Source organism: Gavialis gangeticus, unplaced genomic scaffold (assembly GCF_001723915.1).
Source record: "Gavialis gangeticus isolate Ggan-Ray unplaced genomic scaffold, GavGan_comp1, whole genome shotgun sequence".
NCBI classification, from domain to species: domain Eukaryota; kingdom Metazoa; phylum Chordata; order Crocodylia; family Gavialidae; genus Gavialis; species Gavialis gangeticus.
Window position 1 is genome coordinate 5,094,207 of NW_017729009.1, and position 16,973 is coordinate 5,111,179.

The 16,973-nt window shown below is 47.0% G+C and overlaps 1 protein-coding gene across 1 annotated transcript in view; it reads right to left on the minus strand.

The window, feature by feature from the left end:
- HNF4A (hepatocyte nuclear factor 4 alpha) overlaps positions 1-16,973 on the minus strand; it is a 33,125-nt gene that overhangs the window by 9,455 nt on the left and 6,697 nt on the right. The window contains exons 2-5 of the mRNA XM_019509836.1: positions 10,420-10,594; positions 8,529-8,623; positions 6,330-6,436; positions 374-529 (exon numbers count right to left, since the gene is read on the minus strand). Coding sequence (XP_019365381.1) covers positions 374-529; positions 6,330-6,436; positions 8,529-8,623; positions 10,420-10,594 — 533 coding nt within the window. The remainder of the gene's footprint in view (positions 1-373; positions 530-6,329; positions 6,437-8,528; positions 8,624-10,419; positions 10,595-16,973) is intronic.

Genomic DNA, 16,973 nt, shown 5'->3' on the forward strand with positions numbered 1-16,973 from the left:
TGTGTGTGTGTGTGTGTGTGTGTGTGTGTGTGTGTGTGTGTGTGTGTGTGTGTGTATACGATTTCAAGTGTTTGAAATACTGCACTAATATTAACTGATTAATAATTGACTCATGCCAATGCAAAATGTACACATTAATGTGTCTCATTTGATTTCACTGTTATCACTTTTGTGCACTCAGGCTGATTAACTGTCTCAGCAAATAGTCAGCCCTAGTATTGTATGTATGCAGCCCCTCAATCTGCTTCTGCAGTCATGATAACTGAGTGAACAATGTGCACTCTCTCTGAAGACCTGGGCTATTCTTCTCTCCTTCTGGCTATAGACTGACCGTGACAAAAAGATCTAGGAGAGGTCAAAAGGCAGCACCAACCTGATCATCCAGGGGCAGCTCACAGAAAGCTGGGATGTATTTGGCCCACTCCACCAGCACCAGCAGCTGCTGCTTCATTGATTCGCAGACATCTGCGATGTTAGCTATCTTCTTCCCTCGGATATCTCCGCTGATCACAGAAACTGGTGATGATATCTGCAAGGATGAGAGAGGACTTACAGAGGACCTTCATATTTCAGAGCTGAAGGGGCCAGAGCTAAGGAAGTCCAAGACCCTAGGAAGGCTCATGAAAGGTGGGATCAGGAGATATAATGTTGATGAGATGGGCATCTTTCACCTACAACACCCAAAAGCCAAAAGCACTGATTCATTATATATATCAACTCTGTTTGCTTACAGACCTGCAAAAATTAGTGCTGGTTAAACCTGAAAAGCTTCAGAGCTTTTCTTCAGAGAAGCCCCCACATACTCATCTGTTGATTTCCATGTTGGAGGGAATTGAATGTGCACTGGGAACTGTACTGAATGTCACTAAGCTTCTAGGCTAGGGACAGAAATTACACATATACCAGTATAAGTGATCAGAAACCAGTTCAAACCCGTAACACAACAGAAGTTCAGTGTGCATGTATAACCCACTTTCAAAATGGCCAAAACTAGTTTAAAATAAATCTGGATGGGATGTAGTATCAGATTTAACTGATTTAGGTTCAATCAGTTTATTGAACTTCTGTCCCAGATCCCCTCCAGATTCAAGTTAACTCACAGTCCCCCAGCATCCCAGGATGCTTTGTACCTCCCCTGTAAACCCCGCACCCCCTTGCAGGGTTGGGTGAGCTAGCCTTGGCCCAAGCTGTCTGTTCCAGATGAGCGGGGAGCCATGCTCTAACACCCCACAGCTTCTGGCCTGGGGCACTGCAGGCATGTGGCTGCATTTCTGGAATCAAAAGTGAATGTCTGTTCATTTGCTTATCAGCTCAATCCACACAGCTCAGACTAACCTGGGAAGATTGAATCAACTCAGCCTTGGGCTTTTTGTACTTAGGCCTAATGCCTGCATGTTTCACTTTTCGTGATCCTGCCTGTAGAAAAAGCCACAGAAGATATATGGGGTGGAGTAGGATGGGTAGTAGAATAGGGAGAAACATTAATGAACTAAAGGGAAAAATAAAACTGAAAGTTATTTCAATTTTTCCAACTTTTAAACTAACTCAATCACTAGGTTTTGGGGGTGGTGAGGGGAGAGGAGGCTATTTGTAATGTGTCACAAATGTTTCAGTCAGTTTTTTTAATTGAAAACAGTATTGGATCACTTTTTAACATTGTTCTCGATTTTTTAGTGTCTGTCTACTGAAGAACTGAGCTTTTACTAGATCAAGGTTTAGGTGCTGATTTGAATAATATGTGTAAGTAAAATGGGACTGGAGAACTACCCTGCCACACCTATGTTCCCAGTAACCATGGCTGTCACTCTTCTGCCTCTGCCTGGCTTTTGTCTCTGATGTGTGTAATACTGAAGAGACTCATTGTTTCTTCCTCGTGCTGGCGTAAGTCAGGGGTCTCTTCACTGGAGTCTGCTCCCCCCAGTTTCAAGTCAGAAGCATTTTAGGCCCTGTTTTGTAAGACTAAATGGGTGCCAGTGTGCCCATGAGAGTGGTCTGTTGCCTAACTTGCACGTGCAACCACTGTGATTGCCAAGGCAAACCAGACCATTTCACTTGCAAAATGGCAAGCCGGTCCAGCCTGCCTGTATAGTGACTGGATTGTTGCCCAAAGCCTCAATCCATATCCATATAACCGAGGTGTAGGCCTGCATGCATATTTTGTATACAGAGCTGCACGCCCAGCTAATTTGAAAATCTGCCCTTAATCACCAGTTTATCCTTATGCTTCTGTGAGCGATTAACCAACCTTATCACTCCCCTCCTTCTGCCCTCTCTTGCCCCATTCAGCATTCGTTATTTCCATCCCATTCTTCCCATCACTTTCACCTCAGGCCCTGTCTCCCTCGTTCACAGAGTTGCCTCACTGAGGAAATGTAGTTCAAAAGCCACCTGCAGGTTTTTTTGGTTTTTTTTTTAAAAACTATTCCCAACCCCCGGTTCATTTTCTGGAACCTCTCCAGATCTGGAACTGTTATTGAATAAATAAGATTGTAAAAATCTCCCTGTGTATTACCCTAATCAGGGAGGCCGGAAGGCTTAGCAAATAAATACAGACCTCTGGTGAGTGACCTGAGATCTCAGAGAAAAGGGCTCCTCAGCAGTATCTTAGTCTAATTAGCCAGGAACATAGAAATTACCAGTTAGTAGGCTGGATCATTTAACAGGCCTACATGTACTCTGCCAGAGTGGATTTCTTGGCAGCTGCTGGTGGCTGACTCAACAGTTGTATATCATGCTCTTGCAGAACACACAGTCTTATAGTAAAAATAGCCAATTGCCCATCAGGAATGACGGGGGGTGGGGAGAGCATGCAGGGATGGAGTCCTGTGCCCCCGCCCCAATCCAGGCCTGCTCCCCTTTACCTCCTGCTGCTTGGGGTCTGGGCCTGCTTCCCACTGCAGTGGTGGGAGGAGGGGAGGACTGGGCCCATGCCCGATGTGGGGGTGGACTGGGCCCAAGGGTGGGGAGAAGCTGGCCCGCCACAGCAGGGGAGTGGGAGGAGTGGGCTCGGAGCTGACGGGGGGAGGAGGCCCGAGCTCAAGCTGGGGGAGAAGCCGGCCCATTTCAGTGGTGGAAAGCAGTCGGCCCAGCCCAACAAGGCAGCAGCTGCGGCAGGGGAGGAGTGAGCCTCCTCCCCACTTGGGCTCGGGCCCAGGCCCACTCCTTCCCCACCCCACCTCCTCCCCCAAGCCACTCCAAGCCTACTCCTCCCGTTCCCCTGCCACCACCGGGTTGGTCCGGGCCTGCCGTTCCCCTGCCGCAGTGGGCTGGATTCTCCCCTGGCTCAGGCTCGGTTCTCCTCCTGTCCCCTGCATGGGACCTGGGCCCACTCCTTCCCTCCCCCTCTACTGCCGCGGCATGCCCACTATTCCCCCAACCCACATTGGGCCCACTCCTCCCCCCACCACCACCACTGCGTCCTATGGTGATGATGGAAGTTGGGGGGCAGGCTGAGGCCAGAGCCGTGGCCTCGTCCCCTCCCCATGGCATCCTGACCCCACTTGCCCCCCTGCCACAGCCGCCATCACCTGCAAGGAGTGGGGGGGGGAGGCCAGTGTTGCTGGCCTCGCCCCCCATTCCATCTTCTCCGTTGCCCCCGCCTCCAAGAAGGAGGGTGGGGGACATGCAGGCCTCGCCCTCCCCCCCATGCCCTGTGTCCCCACCATCATGGTGGTGCTCCACCATGCTTCAAATGCTTGTTTGCACTCTGATTGGCTGACCAGAGGACCCACTGTCTTGCTTTGTAGTAAGGAGCACAATCATTAGTTTTATAGAGGCCATAAATGTGCTACGAGCTTTGCAGCAAAAGACATGGGCCAAGATTTTCCAACAGTCATTCCTTGGTAGAGATTCCCCTCTGGATACTGCCCAGGCTGCTATGTTTTGGTCTCACCATAGTGAGCTTGTCTGATCTTAAACTTCCCTTGAACTAAACAGGCTGCTGCACAGGCTCTTTCCTGGGCTTGTTTTACACAGACTCTCTGGGCGCGTCTGCACCTGCCCCTGACCACACAGTCGGTACTATGCAGCCATTTAGTACTTGCCTTACCCACCGGTACTGCACAGTCCCAGCGGCTCACAGGTCATTTTTGATTCTACTGTTCATTAGCAACGAGCTACTGTGCAGTAGTGTCAGCATCATGGTTAGTGCCTGCTAATGCTATGTCACCATAGCGACGAGCTATGCCGCTGTAGCACATCGCTACAGCGATGTAGCGTCTCATGTAGATGCACCTTTATCCCTTCATGGCATTTCCCCATAAGATGTCTCGTATCCCTTCATGGCATTTAAGTCTCATGGTCCAGAGACTTAAATGCCTAGACACCCAATAATTGAAGAACACATTTCCCCAGCACTCCAGCCTCAGGCACTCCGGGTTTTCAATTTGCTTGTCCAGGGACGTGATGGTTGGAGCAAACTGAAACACAGACCTAGTGAGGAGTCCAAAAGCCAATCCCTCTTCACTTTAGCAAGGACTGTACAGGCATACAGGCCCAGGGGCAAGATAATAACCACTGGCACACATTTCCCTGCCTTGGTTCCCTCATGTCAGACTCTCTGAGGATTCTCCCTCCTTGAGTCTCTCCTGTGAAGCATTTTTCCGTGTTCCTTAGCCAGTCACATAATTAAAACAGGCCACACAGCTGGGAATGAATGACCCCTTTTCTTTTCTCCAGTCCAAACTTCCCATACCCTAATGAGTGTCTCTGAGTTTCCCATCCCTCAGATGTTGGGGTTTTGAAGACCTGGAATTAGCATTTGCTTTTTTTCTTCTATTTCTGGGGAAATTCCAGTGCTTCCACTCCTTTCCCTGCAGAGGACCTTGCTTGGATTGATTTCTCTGGGCTTCAGCCATCCCACTGTCCTAACTTGCTCCCACCTTTAATAGGAGCCATCAAAGTTTAATGACCTTCCATTGCCCCTGGCCTGAGAGACACATGACACAGGCCCAACAGGATGTGGCTGGCTGAGGCATGCAGCGATGCAGCAATTTCAGAGCCTCAGCCAGGATTCTTAAGCTTTATATATCAATTCTCCAAATTTTCACACCCAGGATTTGGGGAGTCACATTTTTTGTCTGAGCACCCAAACCTTGGAAATCAGCTGTCTCCACAGAGGCACCTGAAAACAGAGACACCCCCAAACTGCTAGCCACAACATGAACTCAGGCTTGCAATATTCTGAGTGCCCTGGCCTCAGTAGAGTGCCTTCCACTCCATCTGATGTCAGCAAAGCCCAGTAGTCAGCACCTACAGCTTGGACAGGCCTTAATGATCTCATTAGGTTTTTCTTTTTCTCACCTTTACTCCTTTGCAAGGGTTTTGACAGTTGTCACCTTCCAGGAGGCCTCTGAATGACATGAGGAAGGTGGTTTGATATGCAGTTTTAGAAAGAGCATTTCTTGAATAAGAAGCACCAAGGAATGAGATGCCATGATGCCTATCAGAGGAAAGAGAGTGGGGGGGAACAGGCTGACACCGTTGGTAGAGCAGAGAGAGGAAAGTTGGTGGTGAGGTCTGAGATGGGCTTCATGATGCATGGTGTTGAACAAAGACTTCCCTTGTATTCCACTACTGGTGAACTGAAGGACTATCTTAGATTATGCCATTGGATGTAGGGCCATGTGGGTAGATATTGCCAATGCTTTAGGCCCAGGCTGCCTCGGTTAGAGAGGAGACTGGATGGGAAACTCTCTGAGCTGAAAGCCTGATAGAGCCACCCCAAGTGTTTGCCTGTCTTGGAAGCCTTGGTTCAGTTCTCCCCAAACAATGTCAGTTTTTAAGCTGTGCATATTTGTTCAAATTCTTAAACAAATTTGCTTCCTCTTTTTTTGGGTCCCTTTCTGCAAATATTTCTGTATATGACTTTCCTGGCAGGATGTCTGCGGAAACAGAGGAATTTTAAAACCCTGGAAAGAATATTTGCATAAAGCAAAACCTTTAAATACATAATTATCCCAGGTAGAACAAGCATCAGAAACCTGAATCTGAGAGTTATTCTTGTCCAGTCAGGAAGTGGAAACACAACATGTGACCTGAGGACCAGCTCCTCATCTGTCATAAATTGACACAGCTCATTTGACTTCAGTGAAGCTCTACCAGTTCACTTCAACAAAGGTCCTGCCTTTATGTGTCCGATGAAAGCAGCTGAAATTTCAAGCACTTCAAGGGAAGATTTAAAGTAAAAAATGCTTTTGAAAAAATGGTGTTTAGTTTGCAAATCTGTCATCAAAAGAGGAAAAAAAAGGGAAAAACCACAGAATCAATTAATCTACTGAGCACTTTGCCGCAGAAACATTCTCTGTAGTCAGATGGGAAAGAGGTATTACCTGTTGTGCAAGGACTTCTGCCTGCAGTAGGACATTGATGGAAGGCAGGCTGCTGTCTTCATAACTGGACCTCCGGGTGCTGATTCGATCACGTTCATTTTGCACAGCTGCAAGAAAGTATTTTGGCTCAACCGCTACTCATGAATGGACATGTGCACCACATACAGTCACACCCATTTGGTATTCCCTCTACACAATAAACGATCAACTTTCATATGCCATGGTTTTGCCACTATACAGTGCAGTGTGGGAAGAAAGGTAGGATGCAGTTGTATCTGGTTTTAGACATTAAACGTAAGGAGCTTGACTTGCCTAAATTTGGTGCCTGATTCAACATTTGGGATCTTCTGAGTGCCCTAATACAGCAAAGGCTGCAGTTGGAGTAATAATGCTGATGAGGTGAATTCAAGTGCCTGCTGAGCAGCACTTGTGCTGTTTATAAGCCGCAGTAGTCAACCCAGGGTGGGCAACGTACAGTCATCCAAACTATCTGCTCTGCAAGGTTATCGATCCACTCCAGAGCCAATTGCAACAAACTCCCCATGAAACTGGTGGCTCCTTGGATTTGTATTTTCTGAATATATAATACAGCTTGATAAAAAGCAATAACTAGCCAGCGCTAAAAAAAAAGCCCTGCAGTCAGCGGCTGTAAATAGGAGTTCTCAAGGTTACGCTGTTCGTTATCAGTGGCAGGGGCCCCAGGTTCAGTCACGCCATGATGTTTTCCAAATGTTTGTTCAGTATTAGCTGGTCATGGACCTAATGTAACTTCTATTGAATATTAACAGACACCAGCAGAGCTTTAAATACAAGATGAGTAGGTTTGAAAGAGAGAGGATTCCTCTGATCTTCAGGAAAACTTAAGCCAAGTTTTTCAGGAAAAAAAACTAAGGTTTTTAGTCATGCCTGGTTCCCGTTGTATAGGAAGAAATATTCATCAGGTAAGGGAGGCTACAGGTCTCCTAGAAGGGCCGACTTCCTACTGCAATGGTGTGAGATGTTGTGTGTCAGTTACTTTCAAATGTATGGAAGGTTTTTTATCCTAAGGGCTTGGCATCGAGACGAACATATCCTGGGATCAGGAAAATGTGGGGCTTAAGGTATGTACTCAAGAACAACAGGGCCAAACCCACCCCCCGTGCCAGTCCACTCACTGACTCAGTGGGAGAAAGATTTATTGCATAGACATTATCTGAACTACAACAGATGAATCCAGGCTTACTGTGGCTACTGTATGATATAGGAAACATTGCAAAGGCCTTGAAGGTAGATGTACAAGGAGGCTTGTGGAATGACTTGCAAGGCCTTGGTCATGGTGGGTGATGGTGGTGCATAACGGTGGGTATTTTAATGACTGTTCAAACATTTTATCTGTGGTGAAATATCACCAGTTTCCACCACAGACTTTACCAGAGGTGGAAATGCACTGTTTTGGTATGGAGAAGTTTCACCATTGCCAGTGCATAGGACAGACCTCTGCAACTCTCAAGAGTGAAATGGGATGCTTATGCTTTTTGCTGACCTCCTCTAGACAGGGGTGCATTTTACCCCATACCGAGTTTTCTCCTTCTCTGGGTGTCAAAGAAAATTTTGAGCAAAATGAATAAAATTGTGCTGCTTTCTAATCAGCTTCTGCAGTGCAATTCTGCTTGAGTACAAATTACCTGATTATATGCTTTTAATGTAAAAGCCACCAGCACTTCTTTAGGATAAAAAGTATAATAGGCAATTCACTCAAGCGACCTTTATCTAAAATAGGTCTTTGCGGCAGTTCCCTTGGTGAAGAAGGAGTAAAGAATACTGTAACTTCGCTGCTACGGAAAAACAATCGTCAGTCAAAGCTTTGAAACATCTAAATGTGTTCTCCTCTAAACTGAGCCCTCACATTGCAGCAGACCAGGTTCACTGTAAGGGCAAAGGGCATAGTGACTCACCTCAGAAAGAAGCAGCCACAAAAAGCTATGGAGGCCTTCTCTACATGGGGAAAGTTGTACTGTTTATACCAGCGTACTATGTAGGGTGTGTGTGTATCTGTGGGTCCAGGTGACGTGTCAGGAGGTGGGGCAAAGTAGTAGTTAAAGCAGTAGCATAACTGACTTTACGGGATGTCAGTGGGTGATACGAGAATGGAGAGGTTTCCTAGTGACTAAGCCATCCCAAGTTGACGGTAAGTCATAAAATAACTGAGTAATGGCGCACCTTCCTTCTTCATTCCCGCTCGAAAGCACTTCTTAAGCCTGCAGTAGCGACACTGGTTTCTTTTGTCTTTGTCTACAACACACTGTCTGTTAAACCTGGAAAGGAGAGAGAGATGTCAGTGGCAATAACCCAAAGAAAAACAACAGAGCAGAAACACAGATGCCCTGGCCTGAGAAGGGAATATTAAAATCTGGCGCTTCCATGGTCACTTTGCATCTGTTAGTTTCTCAACAAATTAAACAAGAATTATTCCATGTGGGGTGGCACAGGGCAGCTAAGGGATTTGGACACATAATCCCTATTATTTTCATGTCTCCCTAGCAGTGTCAAAAGTAGATGTCACTGGGTCAGAGTCTGTCACTGTCACTCCTATGCTGCTAAGTGGGATGGGGATCCCAGGTAGGACCAGCTAGATAGGAGCTAGATCCCGGTGATTGGAGTGGTCCTTAGTTATTTTGTACCCAGAACTCTGAGCAATAATAAATGGACTCCATTTGGACTGTCACACCTTGACCTTAAATAAGAGCAGTGCTTGCAGCCTTGTTGTGTACTTGTGCTTAGAGGTATTGTGCAATCCTCAAGCACACGGAGCTTCCTGGAAGCTTACTGGTGTCACCCTCCGAGCTGTCCTTCCTACAACTCCTGTTCTAACTTGTGCATTATTATGAAAAATGTTATTATGGAAAAGGAATCATTGCACCACACCATATGCCCTTACATTACGCTTTACCACAGTTAGGCATCTTGACTCCTAATCCTTTTCTGACCTCTAGATAACACAGAACCAAACTATAGAGCCGCCTTCCAGTATCACCATCAGTCTTCACTGGGTAAAACCATTGCAGCTTCTGCCACACTGCTATACCCACATCCATGACTCCCAAAGGCAAACACTCCCCTGTCTCTCTTTTTTATGGCAATGTCAATAGCAGTTTGCGTAGAGTTTATTCGGAATTTGACATGCTCTCTATTTAATTTTAAGCTGGCTGGTCAAGTCTGGTTAAATATGGGGCATGTGAGCTGCCACAAGGGGATAGTATCCTTACCACGTAGATTACTTCAGCTTTTGAAAAGCCTGGTTTTATCGTGCTTTTTTAAAACCCTAGGACAAGATATTCCAAGATGGGTACCTAACAGCAGTTTAGGTCTATGGCTAGGCATCTATATAAGCTGCCTCACTTACAAAACAGTCTCACTAAAATCAGGAGGAGCTTCTGTATGTTTAGCACATTGGAAAATCAGGACACTAAATATGGATTTAGGAGCCTAACATTAGGTACCTATTTTTTAAAAAAAAATCTAGATGGAGGCTTCAAGTTACACTGCAAATTCCACTTCCATCTTAGCTTTCTTTCTATCTTCCAGATTTCAGATCTGTGTTGTTAAATCCATCCCCCTGTAACAAGATCTGGGGTAAAACTTACAAAAGCAATGAAGCAGATCACTTTCAAAAGTGACATAAACTCTTAGGAGCTGAAGAGCCATTGATTTTTAATGAGACTTAAGTTCCCAAGGCCAAGCTGCACAAAGGTGTTTCAGTGATATGGATTTCATGCTTGGGAGGTTTGGGGGCCAGTGCCAAAGTTGCTTTTGAAAATGGGTTTGGCATGAAACCTGCATCTCAGGCTAGAGATCTTGAGTATGCTCCTGGGTGTAGGCATCTTCCTACACACCTTGCTTGACAGTGACTGGGGCAGGGCTACCTGAAACTATTCTTAAGTGACCCCTTGAAGACCAGAGTAGTAAGTGTCTCCAGCCCTCTTCTGCTGGAAGGAGAAATGGAGTAGAAAGAGAGAGCAGGGGAAAGTGAACCTAAGGTCTGGGGACTTTTCAGTTATATTCTTATTAGCCCCAGTAAAGCCTCTGACAGTAGGGCATACTCCATCCATACCTGCAGGAGTACATGTGGTTCTTCCTGACGCTTCTCCTGAAGAAGCCTTTGCAGCCATCACAGCTAGAGGCACCGTAATGCTTCCCTGTGGCACGGTCCCCACAGATGGCACACAGTGCACTCACCCCGAGGCTGTTGGATGCATTAAGGTTGGTTGTTTCTGATGGAGATGTGTCTGTTTTGGGGAAGGAAAAAAGGGAGGAAGTCAGTGAAAAGTCACAGCAGCTGCTCTTTACTTAAGAGGAGTGGTGGCAAGAGGTCACCAGCAGGACCTCATAGTGTGTGCATTCTCTTTCTCTGCACACACACACACAGCAGATTCCAAATACCAAGGTCTTGCCAAAGATATGCACAGTTGGTGCCATTGGGTTCTTTGAAAATCAGGCCTGTAGCTCATTATTTTCTCATTTCTCATTAAGCTAGACACTCAAGCTGATTCTCTTAAGTCAGGGGCGGGCAATTATTTTGGGCAGAGGGAAGCTTACTGAGTTTTGGCAAGCTATTGAGGGCTGCATGATAGGCAGCCAGGAGCAGACAAATATTAATTTTCTAAATTTTTAAGGGGCCCCGTGGGCCGGATAGAATGGCCTGGTGAGCTGCACCTCACCCCTGGGCTGCATTTTGCCCACCCCTGTCTTAAGTGCTACACACCTGCATCTCTCATTGACTTCTATTTGCAATGAAGGGTGCTTGGTACTTCTTAAAATCAGATGGTTTATTTGGATGCCTAGCATAAGTGCCTGACTTCAGGCATTCAGATGTAGAAACGCTGCCCTAAGTGTCCATAAAAGCTAAGGATCCAAAAACAGAATCCAGGCACAGAGGCCATGCTTGAAAAATTCATTTATATCGATCGCTGTGCTTCTGTTTAATGGGGGCAGCATACAAAAAGCATTGAGACCTGCTTGTGAGAGGGGTGGGCTTGCAGAGCATGATGATCACTCAAACAGTCTGAACTCCAGAGACAGCCTCAAACAGGGGAAACCAAATTCACAGCTGGCAGTGACCAGAGCCAATAATTATTCGGGATTTTCAGATTTGGGGTTTCTGTTTTGATGCACTGCCAGGACTAGCTTGAGAGACCTGTGGAAGCAAACAGGGAACCAGTGCAGAACTTGGAGCATATGTATTATGTGCTCAGTGCAGGACTCCAAATTTAATAAGGAAGCAGCTGTATTCTGCAGAAGCTGTGGTCTTCAAAGAGCCCCAGGTGGCCCTTGTCAGAGTATGTTAGAGAACTGAGATGAGGTTTGCATTTGAGAAATTAGTGGCTACCAGACATGGGAAACCACCTTATGGGCTACTTGGTAACCCAAGGGCAGCAATTAACCCAAAAGGATCCTGAGATCCTCACTTATCTTGGAAAGTGTAGACAACCCTCCTCAAATACAGTCTCAGCCAGGAGTCTAAGTGCTTTCCCCTGTTTATGGGCCTCACACCCAAGTCCTGGCACTGGTTTCACTTTCATGCGGATCCTGCTTTCAGTCAGCTAGATTGTGCCATGTTATATTCCCAGAAGCAAGGCCTCACCCACTCAGTGAGCCCTGCTGACTTCAGGCAGAATCCTCATGTGAATGAGTGCTCTCCCTTCAGATGCCTCAGACCAGAAAGGCTAGGGACAGAAGTTACACATAAATCAGTTTAAGTGATCCGAAACTGATTCAAACCTGTAACAGAATAGAAGCTCAAAATGGCTGAAACTGGTTTAAGGTAAACTTGATTGAATATAGTATCAGACTTAACTGATTTGTGACAAACCAGTTTATGAAACTTCTGTCCCAGACCCCTTCCTGGTTCAAGTTAAATAACAGTCTCCCAGCATCCCAGCCCTGGATTGGGCTGTGCTATCTGCTCCAGGGAGCAGGGCTGGCCCCACCCCTCTGCTTCCTAGCTGGAGCAGTGAAGGCTGGCTGACAAGGGGAGGGGCGGGGGTTGAAGGCAAGTCCCGCTGGGGATGCAGCCCAATTCATTGGGGGAGGGAGGGACTGTCCCCCGGCAAACTCCAGCTGTGATCTGGGGCCAGGGGGCGTTAAACATTATTTTCCACACTGAAACTTATTGCTGGCTGCAACTGTGGAATACAAACCCCAGAGCCACCTGGAAGCAGGAAGAGGAAGTGATGAGCAACCCTGCAGAATCCTGCTGCTGTGATTCTGGACTGCAAATCCCAGAGACCTTGGGGGGAGCAGGAAGAGGAAGCGAACACACAGCCAGAAAGTTGTGCTCTAGTGCTCTCTGGCTTCTGGCCTGAGCCACTGTAGGGATGTGACTGCATTTCCTGAATCAAAGGTACATGTCTGTTCCATGGGTGACTGAGCCACCTTAGTCAGGGGGGTGGGGGGGTATGTGCCCCCCCAGTGACCAGTCAGCGACCGGGGGGGTCTCCCCACGGCCAGTCTCACTGATGAGCAGCGTTCCCCACGGCGAATCACTGCGGCCACTTACTAAAGTGACTATGGCCACTCCCGGGAGTGCCATAGCACTCCCACCCCAGCTGGTGCTTGCAGGGGTGGCATTCCTGCCTGCCCCCCCGCCCATTGCCTAAGTGGCGAGTGTAGCCACTCAGGGGGTACACGTGCACCCCCTATGTGTCGCCACTGGTCTGTTCACTTCTGTTTCAATTTAATCTGTGCAGTTTAGATTAACCTGCAAAGACTGAATTGATTCAGCCTTGGGCTTTTTGACTGTCTGTACCTAGCCAAAGAGAAGAATGAGACTTTAGGACGTAGGAGGCTTAGAGCTGGACATCCTCAGGAATCTGATAATGTTACAGCACAAGCTACCATGAAATCTATCCTTCAGCGGCTATCCACAAACATTGGCAAAAAATGGTGGCAGGATTTTGCTGCAGAGAAAGCCACCGGCCAGATTACTTGAGGAGGATGGGAAATATCACCCTCTGTGGTCAGGGAGAAGAAGCACCAAATCAGTAGAAGCCTCATTCTGCTGCACTAAGACCCCCTCAGGGGAGTTAGTCAAACCACAAGGCAGATGGCATCAAAACTTGGTAACTGTGTAGGTCTAACCTCCACAAAGACCACCTTAAGGTACCGTGTATCTGCACAGCTACCTGCATCTCCACCCCTGGAAATTCTGATTTTCAATTATTTTTCTGATTTTAAATGCCCATAGAAACAGATCACATAGGTCTACTGAATTACTGGTTCCTGGGTCTACAGGTCCCACCAGCTCCCTGCAACTAACATTAATGGAGCCCGGTAGAAATTAATGGGGACCACTGGAAAGCACAAGACTACCTGCAGGATTCCACTGGGGGGGTACTGGGATTTCTACCCGGGCAAAAGGAGATCATTGATCATCACAAGTGACACAGAACCTATGCTAAGGTCTGAAACGCCTAGTGAAACTTAGGGGGCATGAACTAAACATGAACTGAAAGCACAATAAAGGCATGTGCGAGCCTCTGCCTTGCAAATCACAGGCACTGTATTTCATGAGCCCCAGGGTCAAGCCCATCATTGGGGTAACTTAATTGGAGTTACACTGGAAAAGACCCTGTGCCTCCAGCTGTCTGATCTAAGACACAATGTCCCACTCTCCCTGCTGTCCTGGTTTCCCTTCTGTTATGAAAGAATGCACAGATCTCATTCATACTTTGGCAGGGAGAGGGTTACCACTCTCCCCAGGAAAGGCCACAGCTGCCTGTAGTTGGTGCAAGGGATCATCTGGGCGAGGCCACAGCTGTGCTGAGTCAGCCTGGCCCCAGCACGCTATAAAAGGGCTGTTGGTTGAGGTGATGGGGCTGATACTAGGAGCTCGAATTCGGGGGTGGGGGAAAAGAGGATAGGACAATGCTATCTCAAAAAGGTCTCCTGCCACAAAGTTCATTGAGAGGCCAGGCTGACCCCTTTGTTTAAAGCCCAGCCTCTAGGAAGTTCTTTTGCTGTTTGTTTGACCAGGTTCTGGATATGCCAGAGACATGGAGTTCTGCAGCCTGGGAATCTGGTCCCTGATTGACCTGTCCCACTACACAGAGAAGTACCGCTGAAATATCTGACAAAATGTGCCCTCTGACTAAGGGCTGATCTAAGTATGGAAGTGGTATGGGCATGGGTCTGGGTGTAAATCCAGAGTACTACACTTGCAGTGGTAGGACTCCTTGTGTGGAGGGCCTAACAAGTGGACTTAAAAGGCTTTCCATATAGACATCTTACTGCTGCATACATACTAGGTTCCCCTGGTTGGGATAGTTTTCTGTAGTGGATACTGGAAAGGCTTTAAGTTTAATATAGTCTAGTCCAGGCATGTTGTTAAGAGGAGGTGTTTTTATCTCTGCAAGCCAGCTGAATCTACACAGTTCAAATGTTGGAGTGTGAAGGCAGTCGCATCTTTCTGAATCCCACAGCTGACCACCTTTTCTGGGACCCCCAGCCCCTGAATTCCCCATGCCAACTTGCTTCCCTGGCATATATAAGATGGCTATATGAAAAGCCTATATGTCTACTTGTTAACCTGATGTTGCAGAGAGTGACCAGTGCCTGACTATGTATATCGCTATGGGGGTGCAGGCTGTACAAATTATAGCCTCCAGCATATGCATTCCTTAAGGCCATATTACATGCTAGGAATGATCACTTGTCCTTACTGATGAAGTTGCAACATGCTCCGTTTTTTTCACTCTGGCTTCCTCACTCCTAGCAAGTTGCAAAAACAATTTGCCCAGCCAAACACAATGAGGTGTCCTAGATACACACTGTCACCTAGAAAGGTAACCTCCAAACAGCATCGCCCTTACCCAGCACTGCACTGCTCCTGCTACCACTGCAGAGAATGGCTCTAACTGACCCTGAGCTTGCCTATAGAAGAGAATTTTCTTATTATCACAAACTCTCCCATGTGGACACTTATTCTGAAGTAAAAGTTAGTTTTTCAGTTAATTTCAACAGATTCCAGGGAGATCAAACCTGACCAGGAAAAGGCCCTCCATACAAGGAGTCCTACCACTGTGAGTGTAGTGCTCTGGATATATGTAATGGTAGACCCAAGAAGCCACATACAGGGGCAAGGGCCCTTTTGTGTTCAGCTTGCACCCAAACATAACAAAAAAGCCCATTCCTACCTCAAAACACTTTCCAATCCACCCAGCCTCTGTTCTTCTAAACTGGAAACCAGCACTGAATGATTTGCTGGTAGATGATTCTTGAACATTATTTGTACAATGCCAACAGTGTGAATGACTAGCTGTCCTCAAGCCTCTGCTGTCCCAGCAATGCCTGAGTAATGGGGATTAGTCTGAATCTAGGATAACTAAGAACAAAAACAATCCCCTTAAAGGTTGAGGGATCTAATAAGACTGAAAATGATCTTATAGCAACTTTTATCCTGGAGAGTCCTGTACCATTTTCCAAAGCAGGAAGCATCAAAAGAGTAACAAGATTTAAAATTTGCCACCGTTTCATCATAGAAAGATGGTGGCTATTTCATAATGCACAGTACTTCATGGCAGTTTGAGACAGGAAGTGTGGAAGACTGTGTCCATTTTGTGGGATAAACAGAAACAAGTGGATTTATATTTTAGTTGGGCAGAATGTAATTTTCTGAGCTGGACTGTTGCCAGGATGCTGAGTTAACCTTCATCCGCATCTTTTCTAAAGATATAGCCTATGACTATAACTTTCTCCATTGGATCATATTAGACAAAGGTATTCAGCTGAATCAGCTGGGATACTAGCAGGCTAATTCTGGGCTTTTTTCTGTATTGTGTTCGAATATAACAACCTCCTTGGCAAGTCACACACAATGAAACTGTTCGTTCCCACTTTCCCCACAGGGCCTGCTGCAGGTCATTCTCTGGATGATCAATCACCTTTACTACTCTTTATAAAATCAGAATAACACTGTGGAAGTCACCATCCCTCTCTGCTAAATCACAGGCAAGCTCTACAGATAGTGCCTCCACCCCTATTGCATGAGTGTAACTCTTCTCCAGGCTTTCTGGACCTTAAAGGGCCTGATGACTGATGACCTCAGTGTAGGATTTCTATTTGCTGGACAAAGAAGGACTTCAAGCTTAGCTGTCAAGTTCAGACATGTCCTTAAGAATAGATACCACTATCTCACCGTTGCAGTGTGAAGGCAGCCACGTCTTTGTGAATCCCATCGCTTGCCCCCTTTCTGGGACTCACGCCTCCCTGAACTCCCCGTGACAGTTCACTAGCCAAGAAGCAGGGATTAGAGCAGAACCCAAAACGAGGTATGTCGGAGTTATAAGACAGCAGGGGCACTTCAGTGCCATGGACTTATACTCGGAGCAAAATGGCTATCCAGGACCTTCATCTAACCCAGGAGGTGCACAGCCCCAACAGGGGGGATGCCTTGTTGGACTTGGTGTTGGCCACGGGCGACGACCTGGTGAAGGGGCTGCGGGTGCTTGACCCCCTAGGCGACAGTGACCACTGCCTGCTAGAATTCACCATTCAGCGCAAGGTGGCAAAGGCAAGCAGCCAGGTGGTGGCCCTAGATTTTAGGAGGGTGAACTTCAACGAGCTAAGGAGGATAGTTGGAGAAGCGCTGAAGACTCAGAGGGGAGGGGA